Below are 19,900 nucleotides of genomic sequence, written 5' to 3'. Positions count from 1 at the left end.
GGAGGGAGGGAGGGGGAGGAAGGCTTATAAAGGAGACCCGAAGCGCGAGGCCGGCTTTCTAAGCGCGCCTGAGCCTGAGAGGAACGTAGGAGAGTTCGCATCTTTCTGGGCTTCCCCTTTCCTCCGCCCGCCGCCATGCTGGCCCTGCGCTCCGCCCGCAGACGCCTCCTCCTCCCGCTGCTCCTGGCGCAGGGGCCCCGCTCCGCCACCCGGGATTGCAGCAACAGTAGCAGCCGCCGTGAGGACGATGACGACGACGACAACAACCCGCTGGTCTTCCTGGACGTGGGCGCCGACAACCAGCCCCTGGGCCGCGTCGTCTTCAAGGTGCGCGCGCCTTTCTTTTCCTCTGCTCCTCCTCAGGTGCATCTACACCAGGCAAACTTGGACCCCCCCCCCCCCAGGTGTTTTAGACTTCAACTCCCACAATTCGGCTGTTAGGAATTGTGGGAGCTGAAGTCCAAAACACCTGGAGGGCCCAAGCTTGCCCATGCCTCTTCTACACTGTGGAATGAATGCGGTTTGGCACCACTTGCACTGCCCTGGCACCATGCTGTGTGATCCTGGGGATAATAGCAAGGTCTCGAGCCTTCTCTGTCCCAGAGGCCTGGCGCCTCAATGAAATACAACTCCCAGGATCCCACGGAGAGCCATAGCAGCTCAAGTGGTGTCAAAACCGCATGCATTCCACAATATAGAAGCCCTCTCCTCTCCAGGCGCGTTTCCTCGGGGCGTTCTCTCTCTTCAAGGTGCCCTTCAAAGCCACCCCACTGGAAACCTTGACAGCATTCAGGGTCAAGGATTTATCAGTCTTTATTTATGAAACGTATGCTTACGTATGTTTGTTGTCAGCCTCCCCGAGTCCTTGTGGAGAGAGGGTGGGATATAAATAAAGTTTATTATTACTATGATTACCCTGCCTCTTTCCAGTCAGGGGCCCAAAACAACTTAATCAGTAAAAACATACAATATAAAAATTGATAATAATAATGGGTTGCTGTGAGTTTTCCAGGCTGTATGAACATGTTACAGAAGCATTATTTCCTGACGTTTCGCCTGCATCTTTGAATTGAGCCCAGAACCTAATTGGGAGCCAATGCAGCTGTTTCAGGAGCAGGATAGTATGTTCTCTTATATCTGCTCCCATTAACAACCTAGCTGCAGATCTTTGAACAAATTGAAGTTTCTAAACTGTTTTCAAAGGCAGCCCCACATAGAGCGCGTTACAGTAGTCCAGGTGGGATGGAACCAAAGCATGTACCATGGTGGCCAGGTCAGATTTTCCCAGGAATTATTATTCCTTTTTTAAAATGTAGCCGGATCCTCAGTTTTGAACATCAAGCACTTAGCAGGCTAAAACTCTTCCAAGTGCAAAAAAGCAGGATTTATTGGATTTCTGCCTCTTGGGGCCCTTCCACACAGCCATATAACCCAGAATATCAAGGCAGATAATCCACAATACCTGCTTTGAACTGGGTTATCTGAGTCCACACTACCATATAACCCATTGTGGTGCTAGATTTTCCACCTTAGAATCGAGTTGGAAGAGACCACTGGGCCTTCAAGTCCAACCCCTGCCATGCAACAAAGTACCCCGACAGATGGCCATCCAACCTCTGTTTGAAAGCTTTCAAGGAAGGAGGTTTTACCACACTCCAAGGCAGACAGTTCCACTGCTCAATAGCTCTTAACAGTCAGGAAGTTCTTCCTAATGTTCAGGTGGAATCTCCTTTCCTGTAATTTTAACCCTTTACTCTGAGTCCTAGTTTCAAGTGCAGCAGAGAACAAGCCTGCTCCCTCTTCCTTATGGCATCCTTTCACATATTTATACATGGCTATCATATCTTTCAACCTTCTCTTCTACTTGTTAAACATGCCCAGTTCTTTAAGATGCTACTCATAGGGTATGGTCTCCAAATTGATCATTTTAGTTGCCCTCTTCAACAAAATGCATTCTATTGGTGAAGATGAAAATGTGCTAGAGATTGTTGAGTTCCTTTAAAAAAATGATTTTGTACATTTTGTTTCTTTTTTTCTTTCTGGATGTCCTTTTAGGAGCCATCACAAGGCCAGTATTCATCAACTTAGCACTGCCCTGTACTACTTATCCTTTGTACTTGTGGTTGTTGCTGTTGTGTGCCTTGAAGTCATTTCCAACTTAGGGTGATCCTAAGTCAAAGCCATCGCAGTGCACTCTGAGGCTGAGAGTGTGATTTTCCCAGGATGACCCACTGAGTTTTGTTTGTTTTGGTGGTTTTGTTTTGCTTTTACTTGTATGTACAAAGGTCTGGAATGGCTTTTATTACTGTCAGAGGCTCTCTTCATGATGGCTTGTTTATCTTTGTCTTCTCGGCACCTTTGCAGCAATATCACACCATAGGAGACCATTAAGTTTTTGTTGAGGCTCCATTGCCATGTCCCTCTATTATTAATTAGCCCAAAAACCTTCAGAGTTTTTGATCCAATCCAATTCTGAAGGCAGGAGGCCGTTGCAACAAGTTTAATGGAAAGTGCCACTCTGAATTGAGGTGCAGTTTAGTCTTTATAGCATGTGCAAAGTTATCTGAACTTTGCCTCATCTTTCTCTTCCTTTGTTTCCTTTTCTGGCCCATCAGGTGTCAGCTCTTATGAGTGTCTGCTCCGATTACCTCTTGTCTGAGCTTCCTGCTATTCCACTTCAAGGCCCTCTTAGTCCTAGCTGGCATTTCTTATCCCTACCTTAGCCCTAGTTTCCTCCACTTTTATTAGGAGTACATGTAGTCCCTGAGTTACAAACATCCAACTTACATACAACTCAGAGAAGAATGGGATGAAACAACAGGAAGTGAGAGAAATCTACCCCAAGGAAGGGAAATCCATTCCTGGAACGTTATCATAGGAGAAAGATGTTTCCACTGAAACTTTGTCATCAATCCTTGTTTACACAACAACTTAAAATGTTCAAAATCCAATTATCACAAGGACAGAAAATAAGGTGGCATCTTTTAAACAGGGGCAGAGACAGCAAAACAACCATCATAGGAGTGTTATCCTTATGCTATCCACCACCACCCTGCTATACAAACACACACGGCTGGAGTTAAACTTTAAATAGTACCTGTTCCCACTTACATACAAATTCAACTTAAGAACAAACCTACAGAAGCTATCTTGGATGTAACCTGGGAACTGCCTGTAAATTACATGCCTTCCAGTGATTACCATTGCTTTCTATTAATTTCCAAGCAGATGAGCTGTAATCATTACTTTTATTAGAAAGGTTTCATTGATGAAAAGACAGATTTCCCCACCCTGACATATGATGCTGAAGTTGCTAAAGTAAGACCAGGTATTACTCATTATGTTGGGCATCTACAGAAAACCTCCTTTACATAGCCATTGTACATATAGATTGAGCTCAAAAAGTAGATATTAAATTCTCTCTTTATCCTGAAGTAGTACATACTTTGTTAACCAGTTTGTCACATTGAGAAACAAGGGGGATGTGAATCAAATATAAGAAATGTAAAACTATAGAGAACGTGAGGTTGTGTTTTTTTCCAGGCAATCTGATCTGGCGATTGTAAAGGTTGGTTTAGGGGTTGTGTGAGTGATCTCTTTCCATTCATAAACAAAAAATGTGTTATGTCAGAGCTGATTATACTTTTGTTTTTCCATGTTCTTTTATGAGAAAATTTCAAAGGATTGCTGAATCAAGCCCATGGGAATTTCTGGGAAAGTTACACAGGGAATCAATTATGATGTAATCTTTCCATAGGTAAATAGTTCTAGGTTCACATTGAGGAGTCATATGTATTGCATCATAAATTATCCCAGTGATACTGTCAAATGAGTGTGAGTAGTTCATTCCTATAGGCAATATCACATAATGCTAAGTGAACAGGTAAAAAGCAAGGATGTTCAGAAAACCAAGGGAGTAGATTTGTGTTGGATTTCCGCAAACAAATACTCCTTCTGCACACAGACCTTCTAACACCTCACTCAGCTTCTCTATACAGCCAATATAACTAAGCCATAAACATGCTTAAGTGTGTTATATACACCGGAAGGTAATAAAATTCTGTAATGTGAAATATCTTTGCCTTTGGGAAAATGCTAAAGCTGCTCCCCCAACTGTTGTGTGTCTAATTTTCTCATAATGTCTGTTTTTTGTTAATTGAGATTATTTTATTTCTTGAAAGCATTAGCCTATCACCTTATAATACACCAACCCCTTGAGGTGATGTACACTAGGTAAAATAGTAAAAGATTAATTAAATACACAAATAAAAGCATTGAAAACTCAGTTAAAACACAATTCAAAAATACTTTGTCACAAGCAGATAAATCAGCAGTCCCTATTTCAAAGGGGCCCTATCACACTACACAATTATAACATGAGTAAGTTTCATGACAACATTCTATAGAATCCAGGCATCTTCTAATTAGGATGAATTATTCAGAAAATCTGGAATTTGACGATCTAGTAAGCCAACATGGTGTAGTGGCTTGAACATAGAACTATGACTCTAGACAGAGGCCAGTGTTCAATTCTCCACGTAGCCATGAAAACCCACTGGGTGACTTTGGGCAAGTCCCACACTCTCAGCCCCCAGAAATAGCTTTTCCTTAGGTTCACCACCATAAGTTGGAAATGACTTGAAGGGACACAACAACAAATTACGTAAAAATAATCAAACAAACTCCAATGCCTTTCCAAATTACATACCCAGAATTCCATGGGACGTAACGATGGTGGTTAAAGGAGATTTATACAGCTATAACTGTAAGTTGAAAGAGCCCAAAGACTACTGAAGGCAATGCCAACTTAGCTGCCCACCAGAAACTCAAATGGCATAGAACCCCCTGATTTGTCAAAGTTAGTGCAATGCTACAGAAAAAGAACATGGCCACACAGCCCGAAAGACATACAACAACCCTGTGATCCCGGCCATGAAAGCCTTCGACAACACATTCTCTACCACACTGCTACATAAGCCTAGCTTTGTAGGGTAGGGAAACACATAACATGGTTTTTGCTAAAGTTTTCAATTTTTGATGAGTTTATATGAGAGAAGGCCATCTTACATAACCTGGGCCGAATCCAACTAGGACTTTGGTATTAAGTGTGAAGTGGGAAAAATCTGGATGTGAAAATAATGTTTCTGAGAGCATGCTTGAGTGATATGCGCATGATTTTATTAAAGTATAATAAATACTTTAATAGCAAGAGAAATCCAAGAAGAATCAAGTGTTTTATTTTAGTCCTATGTTATCTGTGAGCATTTCATAGACTGGTACTCACTTTTCCTTTTGCATAACAGTTTAGTCTACCTAGACCAGAGTATGGCACTGTGAGAGGATTTCCAGTTAATTACAGAAACCGTGTAATTTCTGCAAATGTTGGGCAAGTTTCACAAAAGTTTGCCATTTGCATTATTTTTTCTCATTATCGGTGAGCATGTGTGATCAAGAGGTTCTGCAATATGACCTAGCTTCATACTACCATATGCCCCAGTATTCTAACTAGCTGATTTCCTTGTAGGGAATTATGTCATATATACTGCTCTGAATTTCTTCCTGGTTTGAGAGAGCATAGTTGAACACAATCTTCCCACACTGGAGGATGAAGTAAACCAAAGCTATATGTACACAGGATCTTTATACTGATTAAATCCTTGCAGGTTAACTCAGGGCATATCTGAATGCAACAGGATAAAACATTTAAAATATAAATCAGTTGAAATGTAACTGACGTTTTCACTTAACATTTTCAGTTAATGTCTCGAAAGTCATATGCCCTGCAACAAGTGCCATTATTATTATTATTACTATCTCTTTTTTTCTCTTCATATGAAGCCTGAAAGCAGCTAACATTAAAAGCATTACAATACAATTTAAAATATGTAAATATACACATATTAAAACAGTATTAAACATTAGTATTAAAACAATTCAGTTAAATCCATAAAAACAAAAACAGATGAGATTAATGGATTAAAAATGAAAGTAATGTGAACAGATGTTATGAAAGATTTTTGGAACACAAGTATATTCTCAGCAAACTGGATATAGTACCTGATTGTCGTTCAGATTAATCTACAAATATAATATCGTATAGGAAACTTGACATCATAACCTGTTGGCATTACAGTTATTACAATATTTCAGTTTTCATCATTCTAAAACTACGATCTCATGTTGATTGAGTGTTGAATTAGCAGGTTTCCATTAACTCAGTGGGCTTGTTGGAAATAACAATTGAATTAAGGCAGGGGCTTTATAGCTATAGAGCTAAAATAAACTTTTTTGAATTAACATGCGTTTTGTCAACATATACATCAGAGCTCAGATGGCTTGTGGTTTTGATCATTCATTGCAGAGTCACTTCAATTGCAGATGTGAGAAATGGGCATTTACTGTAGTTAATTCCACATTTGATTAGTTTTACCTGTCAGGTTGATACAGCTGAATGCATGCATTCTGTGTACCTAATCAAGCATGCTTCGAAGGGTTTGCATTTGCTCTTGAAAAAAAAAGCCTTTTCTGTTAAACATGACAAAAATATAAAGTCCTCAAAAGAGTGATAGTTTAGCAGACTAACTGAAATGTACAAAATACATCCTGAAGATTTTGAAGCTGTGTGGGCTACTACATCAGCCAAAGATGTATATATAGGAGAAGAAAAGGCACAATATTAGAGTCACAGGATTGCATTTTGTCCCTGATGTTACTTCTGTTGTCAGTTAATGTGGTCTGGTGGGATTTCAGTGCAGGCAGAAGCCACTCTTCTTCTTGGCCATGTGGACAGTAGGGACAAAGGTCAGTAAAAGACAGGCAGTAAAATTTTAAATCCAGTAGCAAGCAACTGCAATGTCCCTTGCTGTTTGATTTTTGCTTGGCTATTTTGTACTTAGCTGGCTCAATAAAGCTATCATTGCTTTGAGGATTTTGTTATGTTTTATCAGTTCAGTATTACATCTTTAAAATGCTTGGTATTCAGATTAGTTCAAAGAAGCTGATTTAACACATGGGAGGTATTTTAACTGAATGAAGACAGAGAAATGTTAAAATGCAGCTTCAGGAAATGTTGGCCTCTATGTACTCAGATTGTATTTGGTATAGGCTTTACTATACCGATTTTCTAGTAAAACATTATGTCTCTTTGTTGGGTTAGTTTTAAAGAATGGATCATGTTTTTCATGTTAAGCTGTTATGTATTTCTCAGTCTATTTTTCTTCTTCTTCCTAACAGCTGAAAGCTGATGTTGTGCCAAAAACAGCAGGTAAGGTAGAACTTTGATTAGTGCTTAATTTGATCATGTTAGATCATGTTAGCCACAAAAAATGAAGGAAAATTGAAATATCTTAAAAGTTGCCATTAAGTATTGTGGCAGCAGGAATATCGTTTGTAAAAAAATGAACCTTTTCACTTTATTACACATATTTATAGCATAATAAGTTCTCAGTGTGTTTATGCTTTATGACATTTCTATGTTGCGGCTTTCCATAATTCTAAAATTGTGAAAATTGTTGCATAAGCAAAGATAATGGCTTACAGATTTGTCTCTTTTCACTTGCATAATCCAATTGATCGTACTCTGCTAGTACCTAGCCTCTTTGTGTTACACCATTTATATTACTGGCACGAACCACCTTCTTGTAATCCTTCTGTTTCTTAAGGAACCTAGAAAAAGGTCTAACAACCAAGGAAAAAACCAAAATCTTTTTTTCCTTGGTTGTTAGACCTATTTCTAGGTTCATTTGGGGGCACTGATTCAGCAAATTGCATTGGATAGACCACACCAGAACCGACTCAGGTTGCTCCTGATACGAGAAAAAAAATCAGGTCTAATTTCTTAGATATGGTTATCATGATGTCTCATGGGTGAGCAGATGGTGACTGGTATATGGCATATGTTCTATACGTCAAAAACTAGAACTATCAGGTAAAACAGGTGCCATTTTTGGAATCCAGCAGGTCAGATATACCCAGAAATGGGCCTAATATTTGACTCACCAAATTGTGTGTTGGCCAGTGTAATCTTCTTTTTGGAGAACAGGAAGAAAAGCTCTAGATCATAACCACCATTTCTATCCTTTGATTCTTCACATAAGGGTTGACTGTCACAAATTCTCTAACACAAAGTAAAAATCTATTAAGGGAAAGCACAATGTAGGCACAATTGGTAGGATAAATATTCTGCAGCTGTAGCTGCTGTGGTGGATGTGGCTGAGCATTCTATTGCATGTACAAAAACTAAGTACATCTTATAGTGTCACTTCCTTCTAGATATAGTAAGATTAAAGCTGTATCATTCCGAGTTGGTTTTGCCCATTCCTTCCTCTGAAATATAGCCCTGGTGCTTGTTGGCAGTCTACCATCCAAATACTACCCAGATCTTACCCTGTTTAGGGTCCAGTATCAGACAGGATATGATGCCTTTAAAGTATCTGGGCAATACAACAAAACACTCAAAATGCTTTCCTACAATTGCCTTGCTTTTCTTTTGCTAATCAAGCTGCTTTCTCTCTCCTTCCATCTTCCAGAAAATTTTAGAGCTCTCTGCACTGGAGAAAAGGGTTTTGGATACAAAGGATCCACCTTCCATAGAGTAATACCTTCTTTCATGTGTCAGGTAAGAACACATTTTTGTTGAACTACTTGATGTTCAATGTAGTAACCTATGGAATTGAGAGCTGGACCATAAGGAAGGCTGACCAAAAGAAGATAAATGCTTTTGAACTATGGTGTTGGAGAAAAATTGTGAGAGTGCCTTGGACCACAAAAAGATTAAACCAGTCTATATTCAAGAAAATAATGCCTGATTGTTCACTGGACGGAAGGATACTAGAGGCGAAGATGAAGCACTTAGGGTACATAATGAGAAGACAGGAAAGCTTGGAGAAGACAATGATGCTGGGGAAACTGACAGGGAGCTCTGGCTCCGGCTGGTCCATGAGGTCACAAAGAGTCGGAAGTTGCTGAACAAATAAACAACAAACTTGATGTGTTCGAAAGAGCAGTGGAAGAGATGTTTCATTACTGGCTGCAGCACTGTAATTTTGAAAAAGGTTTTGTGAGTGGTGAAATCACTCTTTCAGCAATTAAAGTGACTGTATTATGTACCTATTTTCAGTAGTAAATATCATTTCTCCATGTGGTAATCTATGTCTCAGAAGAAAAAAACAAAACTGTCTGCACTTGGAGTCTTCCTTCTTGGAGTGGAGCAAGCCAGGCATCTGTCATATCATGCCCAAAGTTTCTAGTATATTTTCATGATGGACCTGATACTAAATCACTTACAGACATTTTGATTCAGAGTCAGATTATCTGTCTCTTCTAACTATCAGATCAGTCGAAAGTATTCCTAACATTTAAAAGAAGTGAGGGGGCTGACTGCGGTGGTTAAAGCAATATTTGAAACAAACTATTCTGCTCAGTCTTTTCCTTTGATCACCAGGCACAGTTGAATGGAAAGTGTCATGAGAGCCAAAGAGCATAACATCTTCATGCAGCAAGGAATGCTTTGTTTATTTTGTTTGCCTTATGTCTTTCCTTCAGGGACCTGTGGGTGGTGGAGCACAATCTATTTATGGTAGTTTGGCAACTAAATAATTGCTTACTGTGAATAAATAGCTAATGTGTCTCTCTGCTTGCTTTGGGAAACATATAAAACCATCGGTACTATTGTGTAGCATTAGTCTTTTGCCTCTGTTGAAACAAACAGCTCTTTCCTTACAGGGGCTGTTGGTTAGAGAAGGGAATTCATGCGGAATTGTAATGAGCCTTGCCTGTTAGCAAAAATGCCCACAGTACAGCTCTTCTTGTTGTTTGTCAACAAGATGTGATGCTTTATTTTGCTGCTGAAAGAATGAATATTTTAAAGGAAAAACATCTTAGAAATCTTTATCATACTTAGCCTCAAAAAACCTATATAAATACATTGTCTTTCAATTGAAAAGGCTAAAATGTTTGACCCAAAGCATGTTGAGGCAGCAACATCTAATTTGGATGCTCCACATTATTTTAAATAAGCCATAAAGAAGGTCGTTATTCAAATGTAAAGATAGATTAGTATGTAAGAGAGGAGTCTGTGCAGCTACCTTTGGTAGACTGAATGGTGCAATTCCCATTTCATAAAGTTTCATGTTTTTGAATTAATTTCCAAAGGAAGCCCTTTCAAAAATAATGTGAAAAATTGTTTTTCCCATTCACAGAAACAATTACACTTTAATTTCTCTTGTTCTCAGACCAGCACCTGAGTGCCTTGAAATGAAATTAGGCTTTGTTTGTGACTTACTCATGTCTGAAATCTTTCTCTTCCTCTCTTTTGAGTCATGGTTTCGTTTACAGCTCCTTTGTCATCTTCCTCTTCCACCAACACTATCGACATTTAATTGGTTGCTGGCTAAAGATAAATACCTAATTTTGAGATCGTATTGAATATCTGTTACCTTTACTTGTGTGCAAAGTAGCAAACTGACCAACTTCATTCTCCCAGTTAGTCTCAAAGGTGTTGTGAGATCCCTTTGTGTACTAACAGACTAACGTGCCATGTTTTTCTTCCTTATTTGTCAAATTGAAGGGTAGTGTGTTGGAAGGGACAATAAATTTTTGTATGTAAATAAAATAAATAATGATGGCCTTATAGTAGAAGTTTCATAAGAATGTTCCACCCTGCATTTTCAGTAGCCATGATTGTACCAAGTCCTACTTCTTTTTATGTGTATGTATACATTTTTTGTTGATTTTTGGCAACCCTGTGCATATAATGGGCTTTACTTAGGCAAGGAATACTCAGAGATGGTTTTGCCAATTCCTTCTGAAATACAGCGTATTTCATTAATGGCCTCCCACCTAATTACTAGCTAGATCTGACCCAGCTTAGCTTTAGGGAATGTTAAAGTATGAGAAAAACATATTTTTGTGAGGAATGGGAGTCATTTTGTGTGGGAGAAGGGGAACATATATCTTCCTTTTTGTGAGCAAATGTTTTCTTTTACTGTTGTGCTGGTGGTGAGGGATCGCAAAAATCCTGTAACCTAATTCATCCAATGGGAATTACTCTTGAGGTTTAAACTTTGCAGTTCCACAGCACTGAACAATGAACAAAAAGCAGTTAGCAAAAGAGAGTGTAAGTTGAGGATAGTGTTAAACTTACTGGCTCTATATCATTGTGGCTCATTTAATTTATATATTTGTTAGGTTCCCTTATTAATTACTAAGCAAGCTAATTACTGCATTAACCAAAGTAAAGTGGAAATATGTTAGTGCTGAAATTCCAACATGCCTATATTTCTAAAATTTCTTACTTAATTCATAGCTTAATTGATTGTAATTCCTATCACTGATATGGTAGGAATTTTCAAATGTAGTTATAAATGTTGCAGGTATATAACTCTAGTCTGTATATCAGACATGGGCAAACTTCTGCCCTTCAGGTGTTTTGGACCTCAACATCCAGTCAGTTTACCAGCTGTTAGGAATTGTGGGAGTTGAAGTCCAAAACACCTGGAGGGCCGAAGTTTGCCCATGCCTGCTGTATATAATGTGATAGTTGAATACAGTCAACGGAAGACAAGATAAAATCAAAGGACAATACTAAACATTATTCTTGTGTCTCCCAGAAATGGTCTCCCCTGTCCAGTTGGTCCTTGTTCCTCTGTTGTGTAATGAAAACCTTTTGTGATGTAACGTCAGTGTGTCACTATTCCTGCCTCCACATCATTATGATGTCATTATGAGATCATACCATGTGATGGACTGCATTTATAATGAGACAATCTTTGTTGTTCTATCCAGGGTGGTGACTTTACTAATCATAATGGCACTGGAGGCAAATCTATATATGGCAGCCGATTTCCTGATGAAAACTTCATCCTTAAACATACTGGACCAGGTAAACAAAATTCTGTCCCCTTCTCACTGATTTGGCTCTTGATATCTGCTACTTTCTGCTAATGGCGGTGGGGAAGATGTCTCCTGGGTTCATTTTATGTTAAGTTCATGAGCGAGAAGATCAGCTTCTTAGAATGTTTACATTCACAGCTGTGGGTTTCATGGCCTGGCATTGAGGTCTGAAGCAGATTTTGGATCTCTGATGTAGGGAATCCCTGCTTAAACCATTAAATACTTGCTGTTACTTTAAATATGACCCTACTTGGGAGGACAGAAGTTTAAAGACACCAATATCCAAATGACTCTTTTGTCTCCTCACCTGGTCTAGGATTTGAAATGAATTTTTGAACTGGTACCTGGAATCAGTCATAACTGAGAAGACTGAGAATAAACCAAGACTCAGTTCTGGTTTAAATACAGAGATTTTATTGGTTGGAGAACTGTTATTTTTCCCCCTATTCAGGATGGATTTGTATTCTTTTAAAGTATTCACTGCTTGGGGAATGTTATTAGCCAGCACTGGAAAATAAAAGGGCAAATAGTATCCCTATTCCAGAACCACATACCAACCATACTCAAGTTTTGGGTTTGAAACACCTGATTGTTCTGAAGTTATCAGAGTATAATGATAATCACCACTTCAGGTATACAAAGTATGCGCTGTGACATGATCTTATTTTTTTTTAAAAAAAACTTTCCAGGCGGATAGTCACTACTGTCAACTACAGTAATGGCTATTTATACTATGTCTATGCTGTAATCTGTCCCTGCATGCTTGAAGTGACATTGCACAGAAAGGGTTTTTAATAACCCTTTAGTGGCGATACCTTGCATTTGCCTTTTAGCTCTTGCATTAGAACCGTAGCCTAAGCCTTAAGTAATCATATTTAAAAAGCTACTGTATTTGAATACCAGAAGTTTGGAACTACCACATATGTTTTGTCTTGCAATAGCCATACGGATTCCCTAAAAGCTTAGATTTAATGAATTTATTCTAGACCATTTATAAGAGAAAGAGATGACACAGAGCAAGATGAGTCTCCTTGTGGAGAGAAAAAGTAGGGTAAAATAAACATCATAATCAGTTGGAGGAGGAGATTGTCCAAAATCATATGCTGCTTTTATCTTTGGAATGATTGCGCAATATAGATACACAAATACATATATGTGTGTGTGTGTGTGTGTGTGTGTGTACTCTTCAGTGAGAAGAAATACGCACTGCGGTTGGGACCAGTGAGTCAATTATTTGGAAAGTATTTTAAAGAAAAGACATATGAGGAAGTCTTGGATTCTTAGGAACACCAGTTAATTCCATTTGAGAAATTTTCAACATGAACTGATGTCCTAATTGTTTCAGCACAATATAATCCCTTAAATCTTGCTTACTATTGGATGTATTGTGACCGCTGTCAGAGAAGCATTCAGCATTCTAAATACATGAGAAAGCTTTATAAAATAACCTCCCTAGATTACTGTTCATTCTTTGTTTTTGTAAAGTGAAGTTAAATTGCTGGCTTGTCATTGCTGCAGGTGTTCTTTCAATGGCTAATGCTGGACCCAACACCAATGGATCTCAGTTCTTCATTTGCACAGCCAAAACTGATTGGTAAGTGTTCAAGATGCATGTGTATAGTTCCTTTAACAATGTTTTCTTGAATTTTGGGAAACTGCCCAGGTTTCTTGTTGAATATGAGGGATAGGAATGACTATGTGCATTGTATATTAAGTAAAGCTATATTGCACTACATATCATTGTTCCCATGACTTCTAGACAATCGCTCTTTCTTCTATAGCCCTGAGTTAAAATTAATATTACAGTGAATAACATGTAATGGTAATAATGTGAAACATAAGACTTTTGTCACTTAAAATGCTCTCATTGTAGTGATTTTTCAGGCAGTGGCTGGAAAGAAAAATTAGAATAGCTACCCATTAAGTGTGAGGGAAGCATTTTGCCTTCTCACTTGCTATTGGCTTAGTGGTTAAATGTGCTTTATGGCACTGATATATTCAGTGTGGTGCCCAGTTGACTAGAATCACTTTAATATGATGCCCAAAATACACAAAGAAAAGTTAGTGCGTTCTGAATTTTGGGGAAGTATTTCCAGGAAACAAACACGGACAAGTTGCCAATCTAAAGGTTAAAAACAAAGGTGTGGTTGAAGTTGGGAAATATTTTTTTCCAATAGCCTGCTGAAAGCTCTGCCCATCAATATCTTGGTGCAACTGTAATGTAAATAGAAATCAATACTTATAATATAATGGATAAGGTGGAAGGATCAGTGATACTTCAGCATTTATAATATTTGTGTTTTTCTTCTGAAGCAAGAATCAATACTACTCTTTCCCTATAACTTTCCTACATAGATAATATACGAGAATGACACCTATGTAATAACATGCAGGTTTTATTTCTGGCTAGTTGGACATCTAATGAGTGACGGCAACTTGATAGTCATAAATGAGGAATTGAAACATTAGGCATTCTGCTAGAGGGTCAGTGTAACCTGAACAAATCCACCTGTTAATAATATGTGCAAGAATAAAGTGTCTTTAATTGCTTATTGCTGGCATGTGCCAATGCTGTTGGGCTGTCTTCTAGTATGTGATGGCTCTGGTATTTGGTTGTCTTCTAATGTGAGATCTAAAGACCATTGCATAGAAATGTATGTGGACTTTAGAATTGTGTGCATCCTCTTGGGCCAGCCCTCAAATTCTGGCAAGATTTCTTCACAGTCCTGCTGTCTTGGGGGTAACTTTATGCAATTCCTTCTCAAAGCTGTGTTCTGTCTGATCCTATTCACTTCTACACTTGTTTATTTGTTGATCCTATTCACTTCTACACCTGTCTGACATACCACACCCACGTTGACTTACTGTGCAAACTAAAACAGAACATAGCTAAAAATGAATCCAATATTAAGTAACAGTTTAGAGTAATTATATAAACTGTCACATTTAAAAACCATGCTGAATGAAAAGTGTTAAAGTGTGCCAGCAGAGGGAGAGAAAGATTGTGTTCCCATTAAAAAGCCCTTTTCAGCAACCACTTGTGGGCCAAGAGCCTATTTAAATAGCAATATAAAATCTTTGCTAGTGAAAGAGCAACAGAGATAGGACTAACATAATTTTCTATAGAAAGGATTTTCACATTATGAGAGCTGCCACAGAGGAGGTCCATATTTACAAAACATGCTGGTGAAAGTTGTAGGATCAAGAAAAAAAATTCGAAACTGAATCAGGGTCCTCCGGGAGATACAACCTTTTGTATAGTCTGGAGCCAAATTGAAAAATGTTAAATATTTGTTGCACCCCTCTTAAGGAAAGGTAGAAGCCTTACACTAGTTTTGTGCAAATTACAATACTCCTTATAGGCTTCCAAATTAAATATTTTATTATTCCTTGTTAGATCATGCATGTGCAGGCATGTTAATTCACTCTCTTACTACAGTTGTTACAGGAGCTCTGTATTGCTTTTCTTCATACATTACTTTTGTGTCTATTGCAGGCTGGATGGAAAGCATGTTGTATTTGGTCATGTGAAGGAAGGAATGGATGTTCTGAAAAAAATCGAAAGCTTTGGCTCGAAGAGTGGAAAGCCTTCAAAGAAGATAGTCATTACTGATTGTGGCCAACTGCCAGAAATTTAGATCTGCCAGTATTTATGGAGCATCTGTGCTACAAAAGGGAAATGATAAGAATTATTACGAGCACATTTCTCTCCTGGGTTTGGACTGGACTGATAGGAAAACAATCTTGGCTTGAGCCATGATCAGACAGAACAGCAATATTTTTAGGTATTTTTTTAGTTCTGAAACAATTGTACTTTTCTCATGAATGTTGCAAATGTGAAGATTCGCTATTATGCTTGAAAATGGAAAATGCAAGGACAACAAAGACTGTTAGCAAAGACTTGCTAGGAAACCTCAGAAATTGTTCCATGAGTCGGACTGAATCTTATGGAAATATGAACCCTGAGTGCTAAGAAGATTAACTGGTGTTTTCCCACCTTAGTGACTCAAAGAGCATCCTGCAACCTGTTTGGTACTTAACCTCCACTATTTGAAATGAATGTATTAACTGATACTTAGTACTTGAAAAATATCTAGCCTGTATAGACTGATATGTCAAGCATAGCTCACTAAATGATTAATTGTGTTGATTTGAGAATTTCGAGTCAACACAATTCAGTCAAGGTAATTGGATGAACAAGTACTTCCTCCTCCTTCAGTGAAGTGTTTTCTTTCTGTTTGAAGTCTAACTGACAGCATGCCTTTCAATTGAGATTGCTGTTGAGATTGTTTTACAACCCCAAAGCCATTATTATATTGTAAATATTTGGTAATTAGAGCAATTGGAAAGTAGTATTCTTTTTCCCCCTAGAAGAAAGAGGAACTAACTCTGCTCTGAGTTATATTATTATTATTATTATTAAGTTTATTTATGCCCCCACTTTTTTCTCTTCACAAAGAGACTCAAAGCAGCTAGAAGACTCCAAGCAGTTTTAAAATCTAGCATGCATAAGGACTCTTAAAACTAATTTTGGCACATGCCCAGTGCAATACCGTATTTCACCAAAGCTAAGGTACCCCCGTTTTTGAAGCTTCTGTTCTAGAAAAAAAGAGATTTTATTAGAATATATTTTAAGATTTCCTCTGCATGCACAATACCATTTTTCCAGTGCAGCTTTGCAGTACCAATCTTTCTTGTGAGGTGAGAAGGGAAAGTTAAGAAACCCAGAAGTCATCTTGCCTGCAGGAGTCTATTTTATTAAGTCTATGGGCCCATTGGGGAGGCAATGGAAGTCAGAAGTGGCACTTAACGAGAGATATTTGTAAACAGTCATATTGGCTGAGAACAAAACGGCGGGAGTTGGCCGTTTGTTGCTGGGGCCCTCTTGAGGGCAAGAGTTTTTAAAAGGTGAACGTAAGGCACCATCAAATCTTATATTCACCCAATTTTTGAAGCCCCTTAAACAGGAAAAAGTGTGCCTTAGATTAGATTAAATACAGTAGTTTCTTAAGCTAATCTACACTCCAAATAAGTAACTATATGTAGTGATACTAAAATTGATTTCTTCTCTCCCTGTAGATTGAAGCAGGGAAACAATACATTACATCAAAACTTACATAAGAACTAATATTGAGTTACTTTTGAGAATTAAAACGAAATAACTAAGGTTTTGACAGACTTAAGGAGCAGTGCAGGCACTTCAGCGTCGTCATTTTTTAGTCCAGGGTTGGGCAACATGTAGTGTGATTTTCCCTACTTAGTTTAGCTATAGTTACCTGCAGTTTCACAAAAAAGCAGCCTCACTTTTGATCCCCTGAAAAACACAATGATTCTACTTTAAAGAAGTAATTCCTTGCCGTTCCAGCTCTGAGTTTGTTTTTTTTCAGTGGTGTAGGGAGCAATGTGCAGCAGACTCAACTTTGCCTACTTCCTGCTCACAATTATTTATATGATCAGGGAAACTGAAATTGGCTGAAGCGAACTGTAGCTGAAGAAATATTGAATCATAAAGGTTTCCTCAACAACTGAAGATAGATGGGAATTGCAGTGCACCCATGCAGGGCATCATTTTGAAGAAGGCTGACGATAGCCTCTTGGAGAACTTAATTGGCTTCCATTCCCCAACCCTACCCCATTCCACGGGACTATCATTATGGCAGAAGGAATGATTAATGGTTAAGCCAGTTTCTGTGGTATGTAATGTGTCTCAGGACATGTGTAGCAAATAATTGGTAGCAATCATTACCTCAGGTATGTAGGACTAAGCCTATACTACTGGAATTGTGAACAAGGGAGGATGGCTCAACCACCTGAGTTTATCTGTGTTAGTAAAGGTTGCTGATGATACACAACTTGGTGACCTGCAATAGCCTTGGGGTTTTTTTTTTCTTTTTAAAATAAGCTAGCAATACCCAGGCTGTGTTTGCGGAGATGGGGGAGCTGCCTGTGTTAGATAGGTATCTCTTAAAGGATACACAGCACTTTGGCAAGCAAAAAAAAAAAAAAACCCACAGCATAACTATTTTTAGCATTATATAAGCAGTATTTAGAACAGAGAACATTAAAATGTGAAAACTTTCTGAGCCAGTGTGGTGTATGGGATAGACTGTTGGGCTGGAATGTACAAAAACCAGGTTCTTGTCCCCACTGAGCCACAAAACTAATGGTTATTTTACGGATCCTTCCCTTTGACTGATGTAACTTAGATGTTTACTGTGATTATGAATAAAGTAGGGAGGAGAGAAATATTCAGGGATAGTGATGTTGCTGTGCAGCAAAACATAACAAAATTCACAAACGGCAAAGCATAAAACATATCATGTAAGCTTTTGAAGCTTCTCTGGCTTTTTCATCAGGCAAAGAGTTTAAAAACCATACAAGAAGAAACTGATTATGTTAAGATTCATTGACTTACTTTCTATCATGTTAGTTATTGGCGAATTTCAAAGCAGGCAGTGGCCAGTTCCCTCCTTGGCCTTGTAAAGATTAGGGACAGACAGACAATAACATTTCAACTCCATTAGCAACAGAAAAGTAACTTCTCTTGAGAGCTAAATGTCCTATCCTGTGTGAAGTGAACTGCTGCTTCCTTAGGCAGAGAATACTGTATTTCTTAGGGAGTTTTTTTACTGTTATATCTGGAAATGTGTCAGGTGCTGCATAGCTTTGCTAGCTGAGAAGGAAGGATGTCTACTACCTTGAGGTTGGTGGGAGAAATCTGGAATATAACATAACAAATAATATTGGCATGTCGAAGGCTTTCATAGCCAGAATCACTGGGTTGTTATGAGTTTTGCAGGCTATATGGCTATGTTCCAGGAGCATTCTCTCCTGATGTTTCACCCACATCTATGGCAAGCATCCTCAGAGGTTGTGAGGTATACCTCACAATCTCAGGATGCCTGCCATAAATGTGGGCGAAACGTCAGGAGAGAAAGCTCCTGGAACATAGCCATACAGCCCAGAAAACTCAGAACAACCAAATATTGGTATGTTTGATTTCTCTAACAAGAATACACTGTTGTTGCTTTAAAGTGCTATTTTTGCATTTTGCATCCTCATACATAGAAAACAAAAACAAGATGTGATGCTACTTCAGTCCATTGTTCTTGTATTCTTTTAAGTATTTTTCAGTTGTCAATACTTTGATTGAACTAACAAATACTTTTGTTACATGTTCCGTTTTTGTATATCTGAGAAGATTAAATGCCTTTTGTAAGAAATAACAGCCTGTTTCTTTCACAAATATAATAATAAAAATTGCTTAGGCTTATGAAGAAATGTATCCATAAAGCTTTTCCTGGCCATCTGCTTATCACAAGCTAATATTAGGAGCCAATTCCTCCCAATTGCTAACTGGGAAAGATCAGAGTTGTGTCCAAAGCCTTGATGGGAGGGGGGGGGGGAGGCATTCGGTTGGGGCAGGCTATTTTAAACATGAATTCATGTCTGGGCATTCTCCATGACTTCATGTACCATGTTACTGTTTTGGAAGATACAAGTTTATTGGTTTAAAGCATTTGTTTTAGATGGTCGGACAATTGAACTGACTACCTCTTTAAGAATGTATCACTCACTAATTGAAACCTCACATATGATAAAACCTGATATGCAACCTTCCTAAGCCAACTGACTATCTGTTGATTCGTAGTCACGCATACATTTTCTGTCTTGTTCCTTAACTATAGTGAGACACCTGGGTGTTTCATAACCAATCTGTTTCTTCCTTGGCTCAAGTCAACACTTTAGCTTTGACATGCTGCTTTGGGCTATCACAAGTAGATTATCATAGATTTGGAAGAGACCTCGTGGGCCACCCAGTCCAGCCCCCTGCCAAAAAGCAGGAAAATTGCATTCAAAGCACCCCCGACAGATGTTCATCCAGCCTCTGTTTAAAAGCCTCCAAAGAAGGAGCCTCCACCACACTCCAGGGCAGAGTTCCAGTGCTGAACAACTCACAACCAGAAAGTTCTTCCTATTGTCCAGGTGGAATCTCCTGCAATGTTAA

At 38.5% G+C, this 19,900-nt stretch overlaps 1 protein-coding gene across 1 annotated transcript; it reads left to right on the top strand.

The window, feature by feature from the left end:
• Positions 1-3: 3 nt before the first annotated feature.
• On the top strand, positions 4-19,118 carry ppif (peptidylprolyl isomerase F). Its single transcript, XM_003227258.4, has 6 exons — positions 4-327; positions 7,234-7,264; positions 8,529-8,617; positions 11,785-11,881; positions 13,411-13,486; positions 15,389-19,118. Exons 1-6 carry the CDS (start codon positions 136-138, stop codon positions 15,528-15,530), a joined length of 627 nt encoding a protein of 208 aa, XP_003227306.1. The 5' UTR covers positions 4-135; the 3' UTR covers positions 15,531-19,118.
• The last annotated feature ends 782 nt before the right edge of the window (positions 19,119-19,900 follow it).

This window comes from Anolis carolinensis, chromosome 3 (genome assembly GCF_035594765.1).
Source record: "Anolis carolinensis isolate JA03-04 chromosome 3, rAnoCar3.1.pri, whole genome shotgun sequence".
In the NCBI taxonomy this organism is placed as follows: Eukaryota; Metazoa; Chordata; class Lepidosauria; order Squamata; family Dactyloidae; genus Anolis; species Anolis carolinensis.
Note: the sequence above shows the minus strand (reverse complement) of the source record. Positions and strands in the feature narration are given on the sequence as shown.

What these genes read in the sequence shown, in the direction of transcription:
- ppif (XM_003227258.4), top strand. Translation starts at nt 136, where the DNA reads ATGCTGGCCCTGCGCTCCGCCCGCAGACGCCTCCTCCTCCCGCTGCTC. An exon ending in TGTTGTGCCAAAAACAGCAG is followed by an intron (nt 7,265 to 8,528) that starts GTAAGGTAGAAC and finishes TCCATCTTCCAG; the next exon opens with AAAATTTTAGAGCTCTCTGC. An exon ending in TACCTTCTTTCATGTGTCAG is followed by an intron (nt 8,618 to 11,784) that starts GTAAGAACACAT and finishes TGTTCTATCCAG; the next exon opens with GGTGGTGACTTTACTAATCA.